The sequence below is a fragment of the Mchenga conophoros genome, linkage group LG9, assembly GCF_057382185.1.
Source record: "Mchenga conophoros isolate Kocher_MC1m ecotype Shallow Benthic linkage group LG9, M_conophoros_male_GT1.1, whole genome shotgun sequence".
Taxonomy (NCBI): domain Eukaryota; kingdom Metazoa; phylum Chordata; class Actinopteri; order Cichliformes; family Cichlidae; genus Mchenga; species Mchenga conophoros.
Window position 1 is genome coordinate 31,691,615 of NC_140534.1, and position 20,994 is coordinate 31,712,608.

The 20,994-nt window shown below is 38.6% G+C and overlaps 2 protein-coding genes across 5 annotated transcripts; both read left to right on the forward strand.

Moving 5' to 3' along the window:
• The first annotated feature begins 458 nt into the window (after positions 1 to 458).
• Positions 459 to 10,064, forward strand: LOC146567615 (uncharacterized). The gene is made up of 3 exons (XM_085285861.1): positions 459 to 3,115; positions 3,544 to 10,010; positions 10,052 to 10,064. Exons 2-3 carry the CDS (start codon positions 4,366 to 4,368, stop codon positions 10,062 to 10,064), a joined length of 5,658 nt encoding a protein of 1,885 aa, XP_085141987.1. The 5' UTR covers positions 459 to 3,115; positions 3,544 to 4,365.
• Positions 10,065 to 10,101: 37 nt separating this feature from the next.
• On the forward strand, positions 10,102 to 14,931 carry LOC146567616 (ATP-dependent DNA helicase PIF1-like). 4 transcript variants are annotated; one of them, XM_085287550.1, is made up of 5 exons: positions 10,102 to 11,382; positions 11,466 to 11,514; positions 12,929 to 13,045; positions 13,162 to 13,265; positions 13,370 to 14,931. In XM_085287550.1, exons 1-2 carry the CDS (start codon positions 10,120 to 10,122, stop codon positions 11,493 to 11,495), a joined length of 1,293 nt encoding a protein of 430 aa, XP_085143676.1. In that variant the 5' UTR covers positions 10,102 to 10,119; the 3' UTR covers positions 11,496 to 11,514; positions 12,929 to 13,045; positions 13,162 to 13,265; positions 13,370 to 14,931. The 4 variants fall into 4 exon arrangements, with proteins under 4 accessions (XP_085143676.1, XP_085143674.1, XP_085143677.1 ...); XM_085287548.1 differs by having other exon boundaries at positions 10,102 to 11,682; XM_085287551.1 differs by lacking the exon at positions 11,466 to 11,514.
• Positions 14,932 to 20,994: the final 6,063 nt, after the last annotated feature.

A 20,994-nucleotide genomic window follows, 5' to 3' on the forward strand; every position in this document is an offset into this window, starting at 1 on the left:
TGTGTCCGTGTGTATGGAGCCATTGGGTGCGGTCACTATAGCAACCAGGCTCACACCTGCCTGCTTAACGAGCTCTCTCTGCCACTCTGCCAAAATTAATCTTAAGCACTTCTCTTTCAACTGCTGCTGTGTCCACAGTGTTAAAGCCATCATTTTACCCTCAAAACGTCGCCATCGTTGTTCTTTTTCCAACATCTTGTCTTTCAAAGCTCAGAGATGTAAACTTTTTAAACTGTGTGGGTCCAAGTGGAGGGATCACATTTTCTTCATTCAGTGATTCAAAGAATATGACCTTTTAATATTCATTCAGATGTTTTCTGACTCTAAATGTTCTTTTCTCATTTCTTAGGTTTTTCTAATTTACAATTAAAACATTTTCAGCTTTTTTCCAACTTCTTCTTCTGTGTAACCTTCAGCTTTTAGCAGTTCAGCACTTTTGTTTTCAGGTTAAATTCTGTATTTTTCATCTCATTCAAAATTTTTAACTCAAAATTCAGCAATTAATTCATTTCAGTGCATACATTCAGATTCAAGCATTCACACTGCAGTTTCTTCAGAAAATGCACTTTCTAGAGTATAGACTAGACATTGCTGTCGCTCACGGTGAAGGAATTTCATCAAGTCGATTTCTACTTTTCATTTGGGAACGATTTGTTTCGGCCTGACTTTTCTGTTCATTTTAAGCAGCAAAAGTGAGGCGCATGTCTGTGTCGTGTGTATGGAGCCATTGGGTGCAGTCACTATAGCAACCAGGCTCACACCTGCCTGCCTAATGAGCTCTGTCTCACTCTGCCAAGATTCATCTTAAACACTTCTCTTTCAACTGCTACTGTGTCCACAGTGTTTGCTTTACAGCCATCATTTTACCATCAAAACGTAGCCATTGTTGTTCTCTTTCCAACACCGTGTCTTTCAAAACTTAGAGATGTAAACTTTTTGAACTGTGTAGATCCAAGTAGATAGATAACCTCCTAACTGACCCATAGAAATACATTGTTTTCAGTCAGGAGTTTGTCTCAACAGCAGAAAAGACCCCACCTTTTACATTACTCCTGTGACCACATTTTTGACAGCGGGAACATAAAGAACATGCTGTTGTGTAGAAAAATTCCTCTGGATCTCCATGGTTTAAAAGCTGGCTTGACAGGAATCTTGGATTTAGAAGCAGTTTTTCCAATAGATGCCATTAAGCAGATTTGAAAGGGGTCACAGAATAATAGTGTCATTGTCCAGAGTCTGTGACTCCGTGTTTATGTTTAAGTTTATTATTATTATGAGTTTTTGTGCTCCTTTTTCACATTTCATGTTCCTATGTTCTGTGTCCCCCAGTCTGTGTTAAGTTTGTGTGGGTTTTGTTCTGTCGGTGTGTTTCCTGTTTTACTGTCAAGGTCCGTGTCTAATCTCAGTGTGTTCAGTTTACATTTCCCCTGTTATGTCTGACAGGGAAAATGTCAGACAATCATGTCTGATTACTCCCAGCTTTGCCCTCCTTCTGTGTCTCATTTCCTCGTTATCCCTCTGTGTCTTTAAGCCTTGTGTTTGCCTCTGTTTGTGGCTGGTTCATCTGTGTATCGTCCTCCGTTGCCCTGTGTGGCTTCCCTATGTTTTCTACGTCTCCCTGCATCTCTGTTTCATGTTTGTTTTTGCTTAGCCTTTTCCAGTTTAGGTTACTCTTAGGTGTTTTTTGTACACCACGTTCCTGTTTGTTTCGCCTTCGTGTTTATAAAGCTCGCTCTCTACTTAAGCAGTCTGCATCTTGGCTCCGTTAATAATTCAGACAAATAGTATGTCAGTAGTTAGTGTAGGCCAACTGAATAGAGCATTCTGATTGCCCTGCTAAATTCAAGCTGATTGTGTATTGGTGGACTTGTCTTCTGCACACAGGTTTTTCAGATCTGGAGTCAGTTGATGACTTTAAAATAATCTTTTCTGACTGGATAATTAAAGCTCACAGCATCTACCTGTCTGTAGTGGATTTTCCCACATCTTAAATAATCTAATCTCATTTAATGTCTCTGTTTTTAGTCTGTATAGTTTATCTCCCCACGAATACACTCAAAGTAGTCTTAAAATAAAACCCATAAAACAGTTCAAGATGACATACTTTTTATTTGCTCGTTTAATGCCAGTTGCCCTCTTTCTCTGTGCGTCACTCATTCGCTTATACTCGGGCAAAAAGTACCCATTTGTATACTAGTCTAGTGTATTTTTCCCTCTCTCTCTATGTCTCACACACACAGACCAACACACAGTCATGTATATGCTCATTAATGCTGTTCAACCTGATGATCAAATTTCCAAGCACCACCTGAACGCCTCATCTGTTTTTAACCCATCACTGGACCAACTGTCGTCATTCCGCTTTGCTCTCTGCTGTGGTAAGTATAGTACACTCAGTACTGCAGTGTTTTATTTTTATGATGGTAAAAATACATTTGACATTTAAACTCAGATATCAAGTCCAACAGAGTTCAAAAGAGTTCAAAGAATAAAGAAGAAAAAAAAAAGAATAACCTTTACTATCATTTATACAGGTTTATGATGTTTTGCTGTTAGCAGCAGTGCTAACGCTAGCTTCAATGCTAATGCTAACGCCAGCTATAGTGCTAACACTAGCCTTAGCGGTTGTTAACTGACAAAAAGAATATTCCTGTGATATTTATTGGCAGTCAGTGAGACAAAAGTAACAAATGAGCTTCATTATTGCCATTGTGGCTCAGTTTTAACACTAAGAATGCTAACGCTAGCTGCGATGCTAACGCTAGCTGCGATGCTAACGCTAGCTGCGATGCTAACGCTAGCTGCAGTGCTAACATTAACTGAAGTGCTAATGCTAGCTGGAATGCTAGCGCTATCAGCAATGCTAAGGCTAATAACAGTCTAACAGTAGCCTTACATAAGTGGCAATACTTCAGGTAATTAGTTTGAATTATAAAATGGTTGCTGTGTCTTTTAGTGTGCTGTATAACCTGTATAACCTGCTAATTATAAGTTCAGTGTATCATGGTGTGTGGGCTTTGTATTTCTGTTAGTCTGATAACACTGTACAGACAACTAACATATTATTTCTGCTCTTACACTTTCAGGAACTTGACTGACATCTGTGCTTTGCCTGGTAGGTGTGCACATACTGTAAGAGAAGTAGACCAAAATAAAAAAAATAATCGGAATAATATAAACTGTAAAGTGTGGGTTCAAAGTTTTTGCTAGACCTTTTAAACACAATTTTATAACAAATACACACAAGTACAGCTTAACAATTGGGCTAAAATATTTTTTTTCGTACATTTTTGTAGTCACACTACATGTGATTAGTTAATGATTCACTCAATCATATTTGTATTTAAAAATATTATTGCTGAATTTAATTAAATATTCTTTTAAAAAGTGCCCAATTATGCAACTTTTTGCACATGGCAGCCGACAACAGTTTAGCTTGAATATTTGTTTTGTCCTTTTTCAGTAGTCACAATTAGTTCATACAATTGCCATGTGATATTATTTTAATAAAATTATTATATTTTTCTTGTTTTTTGTTCACAGTGTGAAGAAGAAGAAGAAGAAGAAGAAGAAGAAGAAGAAGGACCAGATCTCCAGTCTTCTCTCTTACATCCCAACCCCCCAACCCCTCTATCCTCTGTCCTGCTCCACCTATTGTCTCTGCCTTCTTTCCATCTGTATTTCACCCTGTGGTTTGTGAGAAATTTTGCCAAACCAAGAATCTTATTGCGGTTTGATTTCAAAGCCGTGTCTCTCCTGCTCTGTCTGTTCTCTCTGCTAAATTTTCTCTCTACCTGTTTTTCACTCTTGGCTTGCTGCTGAAAAACGCCAAGCCAATAAAGCAATAAAGAGTGCATATTTTGCCTCAACCTATGAACAAACTGAACAAACAAAGAAAACTCTGCGGTTTGATTTAAAGCCGTGTCTCTCCTGCTCTGCCTGTTCTCTCTGCTAAATTTTCTCTCTACCTCTTTTTCACTCTTGGCTTGCTGCTGAAAAACGCCAAGCCATTAAAGCAATAAGGAGTGCATATATTGCCTCTACCTGAGAACGAACTGAACAAAGAAAACTCTAATTCACGGTGTGATTGTGATTTCCCAACCGTGTCTCTCCTGCTCTGCCTGTTCTCTCTTCTAAATTTTCTCTCTACCTGTTTTTCACTTTGCGCTTGCTGCTAAGTTGTGCCAAGCCAATAAAGAGAGTGCATAATATTCTCTTGACTGAAGAACAAACTGTCAAACGAAAGACAACTGTTTCAGACAAATAAAAACTGAAATATAAAGACAAAGAGAACATCTCCTGCTGTGTGCCACTCTTATTTTATAAACATATTTTCTAAAGACTAAGAGAAACACTTGTGTAAAAATGCCAAGGAAGCAGAAAAAGTCACAAGCTGCAAAACAACGCTGGAAGAAGTTCCATGAGTTTCACAGTGTGCCAACATGTGAACAAGCTGAGTGTGATTTTCCTCAGAGCTCTGCAGAAGACAGTGTGTCTGCAAAGACCAATGCTGATGGTGTCAAACAGGCAGGTCAACATGTTCCTGCACATGTACAACAGGTATCTTATGCTGATGCTGTAAAGAGTGGACTGCAGCATAAAGTTAATGAACAACATGAGGTGTCAAGTGCCCCACAGGTGGGTTATGCTGATTTTTTGAAAAGAGGCTGTCACAATGATGTGGCAGGACAATCTCATGCAGAAAGAGAGAACCTTGAAAATCAGCCATCTGTTACACAGGTCTGTGCATCTCACAGCCAGGCACATCCTAAATATGGAGACTCCAGAAACAAGCAGTGCACATGTAACTCACTCACATTTCTTGCATTCCTTCATGAGAATGAAAACATGACTACAGCTGACCTTAATCTGGTCTTGGATAAAGGTGATGTGATGTACAAAGAGGCCAAGAAAAGATTTCCTAAAAATATTCATTTGGCAACCGATGAGCTGCCAGACAAAGTTGATGCTCGCAGGTCTATGTATGATGTCGACATGACACAGCCTTCCCGGTATGGGACATTTGAAGAACCTCCAGAGGAGGCAGTAGATACCTTTCTCAGCTTAGAAGCAGGACTGAGCTGCCTGTTGTCAGATGTGCAGTATGCCTTATTGATTATGAGTGGATTGTGTATCGCAGTGTTCAGATCCACATCGGGCAAATATGGTTTCTTTGATCCACACTCCAGAACAGCCAGTGGTCTTCCTCTACTACTACAGTCACGTAATCGTGGTACAGCAGTGATGCTGAAATTCACACTCCTCAGTGACATGATTAAGAGGATCCAAGATTCTTATGAAATGATGGAGATATCACCTTCTTGTAACTATGAACTGAAGCCTGTGCAGTTCTACAGTATGAGCACAGTCAACCTGAGTGATACTATCACAGACACAGTCTGCAGACCAACAGCTGCCACTGCTGTGGCACCTACTCACTCTGATACAACTGTTGATGAAGCAAACTCCTCTTCTCCAAGGAGAAACACAACCACTGATCTGACTGAGAACATCTTTTTTCAAATGTCCATTTGTACGCCACTGGTGGAACAAAAAGAAGACCATATGACTCAGTTCACATCATATGAAGATCAGAATGAACCTCCTAATATACCAACTGAAGAACTATGCAGTGAATTAAATTTCTTTCCATCGAATGATGCTTTTTCATGTCAATCAAATGCTGCAATAAAAAATGTTGCTGCCTGTGATGTTTCTGATATAGTTTTACAAAAACTGAAAAAAGTTAATAAACAACAAAGGCAAAAAATGAAAAGAAGATTAATGGCATCAGAGAAACCCAGAAATCAGAGAAAAGAAAACCAAAAAAGGAAAGAACGACAAAAGTACGCTTCAAATAAAGATTACAAAGAAAAGAAAAAATCTTGCACAAGCGAGGCATATAAAAACAATCCTGAAGTCAGACAGAAAAAACAACAGTATATGAAAAGACGTTATTGTGAGAATGATGAATTCAGACAGAAAAAAAACCAATATGTTAAAAGACGTTTTTCTGAGAATGCTACAGTTAGAAAGAAACAACAACAATATATTAAAAGACGCTACTGTGACAATGCTGAATTTAGACAAAAACAAAAAAACTATATCACTAAAAGGTATCAAGAAAACCCTGAATTCAGAGAGAGACAGAGATCTCGAGTGACTCAGCGTTATGCACGTGATGACGCATTCAGAGTAAGACACAGACAACTAATGAAACAACTAATGCGAGACAGGTATCAAAGTAATCTTGCCTTCAGGATTATGCACAATATGAGATGTGCAATGAAAATAAAAAGGAAATACAGATGGGTGAACAGACAAACCCAAGAGAGTGACAACAGTGTGATTAACGAGGCCATATCTGTGTTCAAATCACAAATCAAAGTTGGACCATCATACCCATGTACTGTATGCTTCAAGGCTTCATTTCCAAACCAAGTACGACCCTGCACAAGGTCAAATTATGTCAAAAACCCACATGTGGTTGCAACATGTTTGACTGGAAAGTTTGTTCATGTTTGTGATGAAAACTGCAGAAATGAGCAGTGCAATGTTCCCGATGAGAGAAAGAGAGAGTGGATTTGTCACACCTGCCACGATCATCTTAAAAATGGATTCATGCCAGCACTTGCTGTTGCCAATACACTGGAGCTTGCTGATATTCCACCTGAACTGTCTGATCTCAACATACTGGAGAGACATCTCATAGCCAAGTGCATACCATTTGCCAAGATCATTCCTCTTCCCAAAGGCAGACAAAGAGCAATTAGAGGAAATGTGGTCTGTGTCCCATCCGAGGTACAGGAAACTGTTGAAGCATTGCCTCGATTGAGAATTAATTCTCAGATCATGAGAGTGAAACTGAAGAGACGCTTGTCTTACAAAGGTCATCAGCTGTTTCAGACTGTAAGCTGGTCTAAACTTGTGCAAGCACTGCATAAACTCAAGCAGATTCATCCACAGTATAAGGATGTGAGCATCAGAGATGATGCTGAGCTGTGTGATCCAACACTTCCTGATGAAGATGATGATGATGATGATGATGAAAACATGAATGAGGACGATTATGATGAGGCTGATTTAATGGAAATTGACAGCTGTGAGAAAAATGCACTGAGTGAAGCACAAAATAAAAATGAACAGGACATTGACACGTTACCCTGTGATGGTGAACAATCGCATGAACAGATGAGAGATGATTCAGAGCAAGCAGATGGACTGACTAATGGTGGTTTTGCACTCGAGTCCTGTTTACAGCCCCCTGATGTGGCTGAGGAGATATTATGTTTCAGTGAAGGAATCTACTCTGTTGCTCCTGCAGAGAGAAACAATCCAATAAGTTTTTTCAAAACACCTAAACTGGAGGCCATGGCCTTCCCTGTGCAGTTTCCTACAGGCCAAAACACACTTGATGAAAGAAGGCTGATCAAAGTATCCCCCAGTGGGTATTTCAAATCAAGACTTTTCTGCATTGATGATCGTTTTGCCAAAGACACAAACTATTTGTTCTTTGCACAGTTTGTGACTGAAATACACTTGGCTACTTCCAGCATGACGATACAGTTAAGGAAGGCAAAGCCTCTGACCAGAGATGGGAGAAAAATAACCTCAGGCATGTTACAAGATAAACATGAGGTGGAGAAACTGGTGCGAAATAAAGACGCAGTGAGATTCATGCAGCCTCTGAGAGGAACCCCAGCCTATTGGGAGAAAACAACAAGAGATCTTTTTGCCATGATCAGACAGTTGGGAACTCCCACGTTCTTTTGCACATTTTCAGCTGCTGAAATGCGCTGGCCTGAAGTGATCGAGGCAATAACAAGGCAGCAAGGTGAACAAGTGAATTTTGAAGGACTTGACTGGTCAGCAAAGTGTGACATCCTGAGAAGCAATCCTGTCACAACAATGCGCATGTTTGACAAGAGAGTTGAAGCATTATTCAGAGATTTACTCTTATCTCCCGCAGAGCCACTTGGCAAAGTCATTGACTACTTTTACAGAGTTGAGTTTCAGCACAGAGGAAGCCCACACATACACTGTCTCCTGTGGGTAGAAGGTGCTCCTGTGTTTGAGGAGGATGATGAGCAAACTGTTCTTGATTTTATAAACAAATACATCACAGCTCAGCTGCCTGATCCACATAAACAACCTGAACTGTACAAGAAAGTAACAGAAGTGCAAAAACATAGTAAGAACCACACAAAGACGTGCTTTAGGAGTTTAAGCTCCGGGTGCCGTTTTGGTTTTCCCAAACCACCCTGCAATGAGACAATGATCACAAGACCCAGTGAGGATGATGCACTGGAAGTAGAAACAGCAAAGAACAAGCTCAGACCACTGAACCAGCTGCTGAATGAACCTGAAACTGCTTCCATGAGTTTAGAGCAGCTCTTGGCAAGATGCAACTTGACACATGCAGAATATCAGAGATACCTGAATAAAATGAACATGAGGAGTACGATCATACTAAAGCGTGATCCAAAAGACTCTTGGATAAATGGCTATAATCCACATTTGCTTGAAGCCTGGAACAGTAATATCGACATAAGCTTTGTTTTAGATGCTTTTGGTGCTGCAAATTATTTAATGAAATATATATCAAAAAAAGAGGGCGGGCTATCTGAGTACCTGAAAACTGTCATTGAGAACTCCCATAAGGACAGTGTAAATGAGTGCGATGAAATGAGAGCCGTCATGCAGGCATATTCAAAGAAGCGAGAGATCAGTGCACAAGAATGTGTTGCTCGTGCATGTGGTCTTCACATGAAGCAATGTTCACGTGCTGTAATATTCATACCAACTGATGATAATCCTGTGAAAATGAGTCGTCCCCTGTCAGTTCTGGACAACACAACACCTGAGTCTTCCAATGTTTGGATGACATCTTTGAATGACAAATACAAAGCCAGACCTGAAACACCAGAGTATGAGGAGATGTGCATGGCAGACTTTGCTGCTACTTGCAGGATTGTCTATGGCCAACAGAAAAAAGGTAAAGATGTTTTGCCCCTTCTCAATGAGATGGGGTTTGTGCAAAGGCGCAAAAACAATAAGCCTGCTATCATCAGATTTCACCGCTGCTCACAAGAAAAACATCCAGAGCAATATTACGGAAGACTGCTTAAACTGTACCTTCCTCATCGTTCAGACCACGAACTGAAAACACCATCGTTGCCAACCTATCAGGCTTTCTATGGTGCTGGCTGTGTACAGCTACCAGGTACTGACCATCTTGAGTACGTGCAACACATTGTCAAAAGAAACAGAGAAAAATATGAGAAAAACAGTGAGGAGATCGAGAGCGCTGTTGAGGAATATGAGCAGAACAGAGGTGTGACTGACGAATGGTGTAATCTGGCACCTGAATCAGATCTCGTAAGGTTGCCACTTGTCGAACAAGAAAGAGAGCGAGACAATGAAAATGAACAGGAAGATGTGCCCGACTACAGCCGTCAGGCTGATGCTTCAACAGAAGTCAGAGCCATCAGGGAACCCCCTGCTATTGATCCCACATTGTTACGTCAGATGTTTCAGAATCTGAACAAGAAGCAAGCCTGCATATTTTATGCAGTTAGAGACTGGTGCATTAAAAGAGTCTGTGCTCTAAATCCAGAGCAGTTTTTCTTTTATATTAATGGTGGTGCTGGAACAGGAAAATCACATCTTATCAAATGCATCTACTCAGAAGCATCTAAGATACTGAGCAAAGTGCCCAGATATGCAGACGACGTTGACATATCAAAACCCACTGTCCTGTTAACTGCTTTCACTGGGACTGCAGCTTTTAACATTTCTGGAACAACACTGCATTCTCTTCTCAAGCTGCCTAGAAGCTTAAAACCTCCCATTCAGGGACTTGGCAATCAGCTGGATGAAGTCAGATCAGAACTTTTGAATGCTGAAATAATCGTCATTGACGAAGTGTCTATGGTGTCAAGACATCTGTTTGCATATGTAGATGCAAGACTCAAACAGATCAAAGGGACTCGGAGACCCTTTGGAGGCATGTCAGTCCTTGCTGTCGGAGACTTCTATCAGCTACCCCCAGTGCGACAGTCTAAACCTCTCTGTGTGCACGACCCGTCCGAGATCGACCTGTGGCGGGAGCATTTTCAGATGATCACTCTGACTGAGATTATGCGTCAGAAAGATGATGTTGTCTTTGCAGAGATGCTGAACAGAATTCGTGTGAAAGGAAAGTTGGATGAGCTTTGCGAAGCAGATAGAAATTTGTTGTCACAGGCCATAACTGAACCAGCCCATTGTCCAACTGATGCGTTGCACATTTTTGCAACTAATAAAGAAGTGGATGCACACAACTCTGCAACACTGGCTCTGCTCCACACTCATATCATTGACATCCATGCAGATGATTATAGAAAAGATCCTAGAACTGGCAGAATGGCACTTCAAGACAGACCATTGAAAGGAGGTAAAAACGAGTTACCAGACACACTGAAAGTTGCAGAAGGAGCTCGTGTCATGCTCACCAGAAACATTGACATACAAAATGGTTTGGTTAATGGAGCTTTTGGAATACTACTTAGAGTAGTTCACTCTGAAAACGACCAACACATCATCAAGCTTGGACTTAAAATGGATAATGAGACATCTGGAAAGAATAACCGCACACCAGCAGACGACATGGTGTACATTGAGAGAGCAGAGGAGAATCTGAAGCAGAAAGGAGTGGTACGAAGACAGTTCCCAGTGAAGCTGGCCTTTGCATGTACAATACATAAGGTACAGGGTATGACAACTACATCAGCTGTTGTCTCTCTTAAGAGCATTTTTGAGCCCGGCATGGCCTACGTAGCTGTCAGTAGAGTGACGTCTCTCAGTGGACTGTATCTTCTTGATATGGAGGAGAAAAAAATATTCACCAACCCAGAAATCACTGCAGCGCTTGAGAACATGAGACAAGCCAACCTTGATGACATGATGCCTCTTCTACACGTGAGGCAAACACTGAGCAGGTCAGAGGTTTTCACCATTGTTCATCATAATACAGAGGGACTGCCAGCTCACATTAATGACATCAAAAGTCACCATGAATTGTGTCTAGCAGATGTTTTGTGCCTAACAGAAACACACCTGCGGGGCTCTTTTGTCGCAGAGAGTCTCCACTTGGAAAATTACAATTTGTTCAAACGCAACAGACACCTGTCCTACACAAACTTTCCCCAGATGGCAAACAGAAGTGGTGGTGGAGTTGCTGTTTATGTGAAAAGTGACATTCAAGTGCATGAAAAACAGTACATCCATAATGTAACTGACCTTGAATTTCTGGCTTTAAAGGTTGAAGCACCAGTCAGTGCTCTGATTGCAGTTGTATACAGACCTCCAGACTACACTCTGAGGCCATTCCTGAAAAACCTGGTAAGCCTATTAGACTCATTGGAGATCATGGACTGTCATCCCATCATAGTTTGTGGTGATTTTAATGAGAATGTTTTATCCAGTGCAAACAAACCAATCCTGGAGCTGTTTGAGTCTAGGGGATACGCACAGGTCATCACTGCCCCTACCACAGAGAAGAACACACTGCTTGACCTAATTTTCATTTCTCAGTCAGATCGATGTCTCCATTCTGGAGTCATGAAGACCTACCATAGTTACCATGACCCAGTATACTGTGTATTGTCCTGTGATGATTCATGATCTAGATCTTTGAATACAGTAAGTAATATCTATATTTTTGAATGACTTAAGAAAGTAGAGCGATATTTAAAAGTTGACGCTCTGCATTGCAGTATAATGGTTGAATTGTTTACATAAAATACAATTACATGAATTAAGTAATGATATCAGTAAAAGATGACAATTTTATTTATCACAGAAAATCTAAAGTTCACTAACAGTAACCTATAAATGTCAGAAAAATCAAATATAGCAGTTTAAAATGAATAGTGTAGGCATATCCTCTCTGCAGCCAGGCTTCAACATCCTGCCAGGCTGCCCCAGTCTCACTGTGGCTGAGAGGGAGGGAGGGTGGACCAGAGGATTGCCTACACAACACATAAATGTTCAACAGCTTCTTCATTGTTTCTGAGAGAACAATAATGACTAAAGGTTGCTTTTTAAACAAACAAACAAACAAACAAACAAACAAACAAACCTAATTACAGCAATAATGACAGTTAAGCCACTTTATGTGTGCCTCTATTTTGAAATACTATTTACAAAAATGTTATTATTTTGGTTTGTTATAAACTTTAAACTTTTTCAAAAGTATACGATTATATTTTTGGACAAATCTTTCGATGAAACATACATTTTTATGAGCTTTTATCATGTTTCGGCCAGTGCAATCATCAGGGTGGGTCTGGGTTGATAACTGCACATTTCTGGCCAGAAATGTTTCAGCAGTGTTACATAAGTAGTACATATGTAACACTTGCTTTCTGTTACCAGCTGATACCCTACATTTGTATAGACATTGGATGGTGTGAGGTTGGGGAGTTGAGTGGGGGGGGGGGGGGGGGGTTTACGGTGGGAGCTGAGGGGGGGGGTGTTAGGTTTCCTTTTTTCTTTTTCTTTTTTAAGAGAGACACAGTCCTCCTGTGTCTTCTCCAAGCTTCACATGTAAGATCCAACAGTGTGAAGCACATAGCAGCTAGAAACTGTAATGCCACAGATCAGAGAGGCTTCATCATCACCATCTTCATCGCCGTACGATCAGAGCGTGAGACTTCACATCTGGAGCACAGGAGACATTCTGTGATAAGTCCTCCTTCTAGCTTGTCCCACAAGCAGTCGGTGAGATTTACTCACAACAAAAAGGGTTAATGACATAATTTCCATGAAAACATGTATTCATTCTTTGTAAAGTGTTTAAATTGTGTTTTCACTTGACCTTAGGAGTGTTAGAGTGTATTGTAATGTCTGTACTCAGGTGTTTCCCTCTGTGATCCATCCCCATCAGAGCTGAGACACTCAGGACTGAACAGACTGCACAGTTTCTGTGACCGAGCCTCCAAAACACCTTCTTTGAAACCACTTATGATAGAAGGGCTTCATATTTGCAGCAGCACTACTACAGGTATTCAGTTTATTACAGGATGTGTTTGTTTCTTAGGACCAGCTCTGAGTGCACACTACCTAACATATACACCTTTCTGTTCATTACAAACCAACTACTCTGGATCATATGGCCAGTTGGCAGGAATGTTGCTGCAGGAAAACATCCCTGGAGATCACCATCATTGTCAGACTGACTGTGCCTCCTCTGTGCAGTGTCAAGATCCTCTCTAAATGAGTGTGTAAGTTAACATTTTCATTATTTTATTCCCTTTGACAAGACAAGTATCACTGATATTTACATTTACAACTACATATGTTCCCGTTTTCTGCTCTTCTTTTAAAGTCCTCAGCTATCCTGCTTCTGTGCTGCTTGCCACACATCAAACACTGGCCGGATGACAGGGAGGATCCACTCTGAAGTCACTGGACGTGATGAGGATCATATGGGACTTCATAGTTTCACAGAAACATTGTGCTCTGTGATTACAGGTTTTAAATGGACAAAATGACTGTCTCTCTCTGATCAACAGGCTAAAGGATTGTTTTCATTGTTAGTGCTCTGTACAATGTATGCTTATTTAGTATTTCATCACAGAGCAAACCTTTATTTATTTAACATATTTTTATTTTGTTTTAATGTTGAATTAACTGTGGGGATTTTTTTAAGTGGGCACTTGGGATGTCATATGACCAGAAATGTGGTAACTGGAATTCAACAGTATGGAAGAAAAAATCTGCTGAGAACGAAACACATACAAAAACCCCCAAGAAAATTCAAATTCATTCCATGTAATCCAATCTAAAACATTTTAAACTGCTGAACAGCAACACAAACAGTGTTAAAAAACAGTGTTAACAGAATGATTATGATGATTTTGTACCAAAGTTTCAGGTCACATGGCACACCTAGTGTGTAGTGTGGGGTATCAGCTGGTAAGTATAGGTTTTTTCATATTTGTGTCCTTAGAGTTTAGATAGATAAAGCCTTGTGTATAATAATTAGTCATAACCACAACTCAAAGTCAGGGACTAACTAAATTTGGGACTTTGTGTCTGAGCCCAGGTTAAAACAATGTGTAAAAAAGCATTTAGTGGCATGGCTGAACAATGCTGTATTGATACTTATTTATCCATGTTCACAAAAAGGACTAATGTGTTTATTTGATTATTTGCATGTGTTAAACTGTGTCACCACCTTAGGCTTTCATTTGAGTTTACTCACAAATCTCTATACAGTTCTCTTTTACCACTGTGTGGACTCTGTTTACATTAAAACATAAAAAAGAATGAGTAATAAAAAGATGTGTAGACAGATCAGAAGATTAAGTAGACCGATAGAAACAGCTGTTCAGCCATGTTCTAAGAAACCAACACAATTTAAAGGTTCAGGATTGTGGTTTTAAAAGTTGAATTTTCATGTATTTCATATGTTGCTCATTATTTTTTATTTAGTTATTTAATTTAGTTATTTTTCTTTATTCTACCAGTCCTTTTCAGAAAGAAGCTGTATATGACTTAAGATTTTTATGTTATTTTCTATGACATACAAAACAAATTGATGTATGTAATACTATTAAACATGATATACACATGTGTATATGTCTGAAAAACATCATGCTGTATATTAAAGTTTGTATTTTCTGCAGAATGTTTGTTCATCTTTTAAGTTCATTTCAATTAGAAGAATATGAACTTTTAATATTCATTCAGAGGTTTTCTGACTCTAAATTTTCTTTTGTCATTACTCATCTTTTTATTATTTACATTTTAAACATGCTTAGCTTTTTCCAACTTCTTCTGTGTGAACATCAGCTTTCAAAAGTTCTGCACTTTTATTTTCAGGTTAAAAATTCTGTATTTTCCAGCTCATTCAGATTTTTAACTTAACATTCAGCAATTAATTCATTTCAGTGCATACATTCAGATTCAAGCATTCACACTGCAGTTTCTTCAGAAAATGCACTTTCTAGTTATTATTATATTTTATTTTTCCGTACGTTTTTTGTAATCCTATAACTTCAAAACCGTTCAACTTAGAAAAACCATTCAAACACCGTTAGATTCCTATTCTTTTGAACAACACTGCTTCTATTTTTCATATTTTTAACATTTATATTTTTAATTTTATTCAACTTTTTTCAACAAAAATTTATAATGTATTTCAATGGGGAGACCCTTCAAATCCTCATTCAACTTACTCATTTTTAAACTCTTACTACTTCCACATACATTGACATAGAGCCACCATTCAAACTTTAAAACGAAGACAAGACATTCAACTATTCAACTTGTATTTATCTTTTCAATATCTATTATACTTTTTCTTCAGTTCCAGTTTAAGTTTCATGATGTTTTTTCACCCGTTTCAGAGTTTATAATGGGTGTGTATGGGACGGAATGTTGGGGCTAGAGTGAGACAGCTCAACTGCTAGAGTGAGAGGAGCAAAAAAATTAATCTTAAAATCTTTTTTAAAACTGCTGCTGTGTCCACAGCGTTTGCTCTACAGGTATGATTTTACCCTCAAAACGTAGCCATGGCTGTCCTCTTTCATCCAATGTGTTTACTATTGTCCTAGGTGTTATGGTTCTTTCGTAAATGTCACCAATGCACAGCCTCCTCCCTCCAACTCTTCCATAGACTCTAATGTTAAAATGGCTCAGAAGGTTCGTTTGAAAATCAGAAGAGCATGGTGTCTTTACACTGTCACCACGTCCATATAATAAGCTCCACAGGCATGAAAACTGAGAATTCAGTAGACTAGAAGCTGCTGTCGCTCACGGTGAAAGAATTTTGTCAATACGACTTTTACTTTTCATTTGGGAACGATTTGTTTCGGCCTGACTTTTCTGTTCATTTTAAGCAGCAAAAGTGAGGCGCATGTCTGTGTACGTGTGTATGGAGCCATTGGGTGCGGTCACTATAGCAACCAGGCTCACACCTGCCTGCTTAACGAGCTCTGCCTGCCACTGTACCAAGATTCATCTTAAGCACTTCTCTTTCAACTGCTGCTGTGTCCACAGTGTTACAGCCATCATTTTACCCTAAAATTGTCGCCATTATTGTTCTCTTTCCAACACTGTATCTTTCAAAGCTCAGGCATTTAAACTCAGGCATTCATTCAGATGTTTTCTGACTCTAAATGTTCTTTTCTCATTTCTTAGGGTTTTCTAATTTACATTTAAAACATTTTCAGTTTTTTTCCAACTCCTTCTTCTGTGTAACCTTCAGCTTTTAGCAGTTCAGCACCTTTGTTTTCAGGTTAAATTCGGGTTTTTTTTTTGTTTTTTTTTAATCTCATTCAATATTTTTAACTCAAAATTCAGCAATTAATTCATTTCAGTGCATACATTCAGATTCAAGCATTCACACTGCAGTTTCTTCAGAAAATGCACTTTCTAGTTATATTTTCTTATTCCGTACGTTTTTTGAAAGCCTACTCCTTCAAAACCGTTCAACTTAGAAAAACCATTCAAACACCATTAGATTCCTATTATTTTGGACATGACTGCTTCTACTTTTCTCATTTTTAACATTTATATTTTTAATTTTATTCAACTTTATTCAACAAAAATTTCCCATGTATTTCAATGGGGAGACCCTTCAAATTCTCATTCAACTTACTCATTTTTAAACTCTTACTACTTCCACATACATTGACATAGAGCCACCATTCAAACTTTAAAACGAAGACAAGACATTCAACTATTCAACTTGTATTTATCTTTTCAATATCTATTATACTTTTTCTTCAGTTCCAGTTTAAGTTTCATGATGTTTTTTCACCCGTTTCAGAGTTTATAATGGGTGTGTATGGGACGGAATGTTGGGGCTAGAGTGAGACAGCTCAACTGCTAGAGTGAGAGGAGCAAAAAAATTAATCTTAAAATCTTTTTTAAAACTGCTGCTGTGTCCGCAGCGTTTGCTCTACAGGTATGATTTTACCCTCAAAACGTAGCCATCGCTGTCCTCTTTCATCCAATGTGTTTACTATTGTCCTAGGTGTTATGGTTCTTTCGTAAATGTCACCAATGCACAGCCTCCTCCCTCCAACTCTTCCATAGACTCTAATGTTAAAATGGCTCAGAAGGTTCGTTTGAAAATCAGAAGAGCATGGTGTCTTTCCACTGTCACCACGTCCATATAATAAACTCCACAGACATGAAAACTGAGAATTAGGTAGACTAGACATTGCTGTCGCTCACGGTGAAAGAATTTTGTCAATACGACTTTTACTTTTCATTTGGGAGCGATTTGTTTCGGCCTGACTTTTCTGTTCATTTTAAGCAGCAAAAGTGAGGTGCATGTCTGTGTGCGTGTGTATGGAGCCATTGGGTGCGGTCACTATAGCAACCAGGCTCACACCTGCCTGCTTAACGAGCTCTCTCTGCCACTCTGCCAAAATTCATCTTAAACACTTCTCTTTCAACTGCTGCTGTGTCCACAGTGTTAAAGCCATCATTTTACCCTCAAAACGTCGCCATCGTTGTTCTTTTTCCAACATCTTGTCTTTCAAAGCTCAGAGATGTAAACTTTTTAAACTGTGTGGGTCCAAGTGGAGGGATCACATTTTAGTCATTCAGTGATTCAAAGAATATGACCTTTTAATATTCTTTCAGATGTTTTCTGACTCTAAATGTTCTTTTCTCATTTCTTAGGTTTTTCTAATTTAAAATTAAAACATTTTCAGCTTTTTTCCAACTTCTTCTTCTGTGTAACCTTCAGCTTTTAGCAGTTCAGCACTTTTGTTTTCAGGTTAAATTTGGGGTTTTTTTTTTTTTATCTCATTTAAGATTTTTAACTTAAATTCAGTAATTAATTCATTTCAGTGCATACATTCAGATTCAAGCATTCACACTGCAGTTTCTTCAGAAAATGCACTTTCTAGTTGTGTGGATGCTTTAAGCATCCACACTATAGAGTTCCTGTTTCTCTTTATTCTTTATTGTGTGGATGCTTTAAGCATCCACACTATTGAGTTCCTGTTTCTCTTTATTCTTTATTATTGTGTGGATGCTTTAAGCATCCACACTATTGAGTTCCTGTTTCTCTTTATTCTTTATTATTATTATTATTCTAGTTGCTTCCGTACACTTTTCGCCGTTAAACTACTTCCACAATTTTCAGCCGATTTTCACCGTTCAAATTTTAAACTATTCAGCTATTTTTGCTAATTCCTGCTACGATTTTTGCTATTTTTAACTATTATACTTTTTAAAATATTAAGCTTTTTTCCTTTAATTTGTCCCATTGAAATGAATGGGAAACTTCAGCAATTCTGCTAAAATTTGCTTGTTTTTGAAACTTAACTACTTCCTCATATTTTCACCTAGAACAACCATTCAAACTTTAAAATGTTCACAAATTATTGGGCTATTCAGGTATGATTCAGCTTTTTCAAATCTTTTACTGTTTTACTTTTATGCCTCTTAAAGTTTTGAGTTGCAAAATTGTGATTTTTCACAAAATACATGTGTTGTTATGGTTGCTATGCTCTTGGCTTCCAGTGTGCCACTGAAGGTTTTGCAATTTTCACTTCATGTCCGAACAACTTCCTGCTACTTGCTCAATTTTCACTCAACTTCCACAAATTATACATCAAAACGTAGGTATTTTTGCTGGCTTTCAGAAAATGTCACCATCATTGTTGTGGGATTTATAGAATTTTTGCAAATCTCCTCAGACTAACACAAGGTCAGAAAACTCTCCATATAAAGTGAATGGAGAGCTTGTTCAAAATCACCGCTGGATTTCTGTAATGAGAGGCATATTCGAATCGTCATATCTCCTTAACGAAGCAAAGTTAAGACATGAGGCTTGTCCCCGAATATCTTCAGACACCCCTGACGCTCACAATTCAAGAATTTCTTTCTCACCTATTACCGTTCTGAAATGAGTTGGACTTGTTTGAGGGTAGGAAATTCGTCCTTCGCTCAGATTTCTTCAGATTTCAAACTGTGGAAATGAACCACTTTTTTCTCTCGTCATAACTTTTTGTTGGATTTCCACAGAGACCTGAAATTTTCCATGATTGTTCACCAAAGCCTGCTGTCTCTTACGGTGAAAGAATGATATCGATACTCCAAATAGATTTCGAGTTAGAAAGCGTTGTTTGAGGGCAAGTCAAGGCAGTTTTTGCTTCGCTCTACTCAGTTATGGTGCATTACAAGTCAAATATCTTTAATAATTCATATTTTAATGATAAATTGTAAACACTGGAAGATTCCCCCATCTCTTCTGAACAAAACGGTGTAAGAATGACCGCTCTAGCCCCTACGGTTTGGAAATTATGGTCATTTGTTTGAGGGGAGTCCTCACTATGAGAAATAGGCTGCAATAATCCTGTGCCTCTCTGTGCTGCGTGTGTAAAAAGAGGCACATGTTTTGGCGGGAAAAAGTACACAGGCTCTCTGATTGGTGGATTCAAATTCAGCAGCTCCCAGGCTGACCTAGAAACGTACTTCTCTCTCCCTGTGCATTTTTTTGCTGATTTTTTCATTTAACAAGTATATTTGAGGGACCCTCAGCATGTTCAGCATTTTTTCAGCTGTCCATTTTGCTTTTCCAATTTTTCTGTTTAACTTATTACTATTGTGCTAAATAATACTATTTCTGCTATTTTATAAGATTTGTGCCTAATATAGTATTTCTGCTAAATTACAATATTTCTGCTTTTTATACTATTTGTGCTAAAACATAGTATTTCTACTAAATGTAGTATTTATGCTTAATCATACTATTTCTGCTTTTTATGGGATTTGTGCCTAATATAGTATTTCTGCTTTTTATAGGATTTTTGCTCAAACATAGTATTTCTACTAAATGTAGTGTTTATGCTTAATCATCCTATTTCTGCTTTTTATAGGATTTGTGCTTAATATAGTATTTCTGCTAAATTATAGTATTTCTGCTTTTTATAGTATTTGTGCTAAAACATAGTATTTCTACTAAATGTAGTATTTATGCTATATTTCTGCCAGGTCCCCAGGCAGCCAATCCTCTGTGAGGACTGAGAAATTCAAATTTTCAAATCAGGGCCTGCACGGCTTCCCAGCCAATCATATATGTGTCCTGAGGCATTCAAATTTGCATATTGGGGCCTTCATGGCTTCTAAGCCAGCCAATCATATCTGAGGGCTGAGGAATTCAAATCCACAAATCAGGGCCTGCACGGCTTCCCAGCCAGCCAATCATATATGTGGTCTCAGGCATTCATATTTGCATATTGGGGAATTCGTGGCTTCTAAGTCAACAAGTCATCCATGTCATATATCTCTAAAAATTCACATTTTAATGATAAATTGTTAACACTGGAAGATTCCCCCATCTCTTCTGAACAAAACAGTGTAAGAATGACCGCTCTAGCCCCTACGGTTAGGAAATTATGGTCATTTGTTTGAGGGGAGTCCTCACTATGAGAAATAGGCTGCAATAATCCTGTGCCTCTCTGTGCTGCTGCGTGTGTAAAAAGATGCACCTGTTTTGGCGGGAAAACGTAAACAGCCACTCTGATTGGTGGATTTAAATTCGGCAGCTCTCTCCCTCTGTGTGTGTGTGTGTGTGTGTGTGTGTGTGTTTAGTGGGAGAGAGAGGACCCTGCCCTTATTTGGCAGCATGTCATTGTAGGATTTAAATTGAATATAGTTAGACTGGTTGACTGGATTAGAGCCTGTGTTTGTGTGTCCCTCTGTGCATTTGTGTTTCAATAAGTTATTACTATTCTGCTAAATCATAGTATTTCTGGTACTTTTCGGTACTTGTGCTAAATACAGTATTTCTGCTAAATCATACTATTTCTGCTTTTCATAGGATTTATGCCTAATATAGTATTTCTGCTAAATTATAGTATTTCTGCTTTTTATAGGATTTGTGCCTAACATAGTATTTCTGCTAAATTATAGTATTTCTGCTTTTTATAGGATTTGTGCTTAACATAGTATTTCTGCTAAATTATAGTATTTCTGCTTTTT

What these genes read in the sequence shown, in the direction of transcription:
- LOC146567616 (XM_085287548.1), top strand. Translation starts at nt 10,120, where the DNA reads ATGATCACTCTGACTGAGATTATGCGTCAGAAAGATGATGTTGTCTTT.
- LOC146567615 (XM_085285861.1), top strand. Translation starts at nt 4,366, where the DNA reads ATGCCAAGGAAGCAGAAAAAGTCACAAGCTGCAAAACAACGCTGGAAG.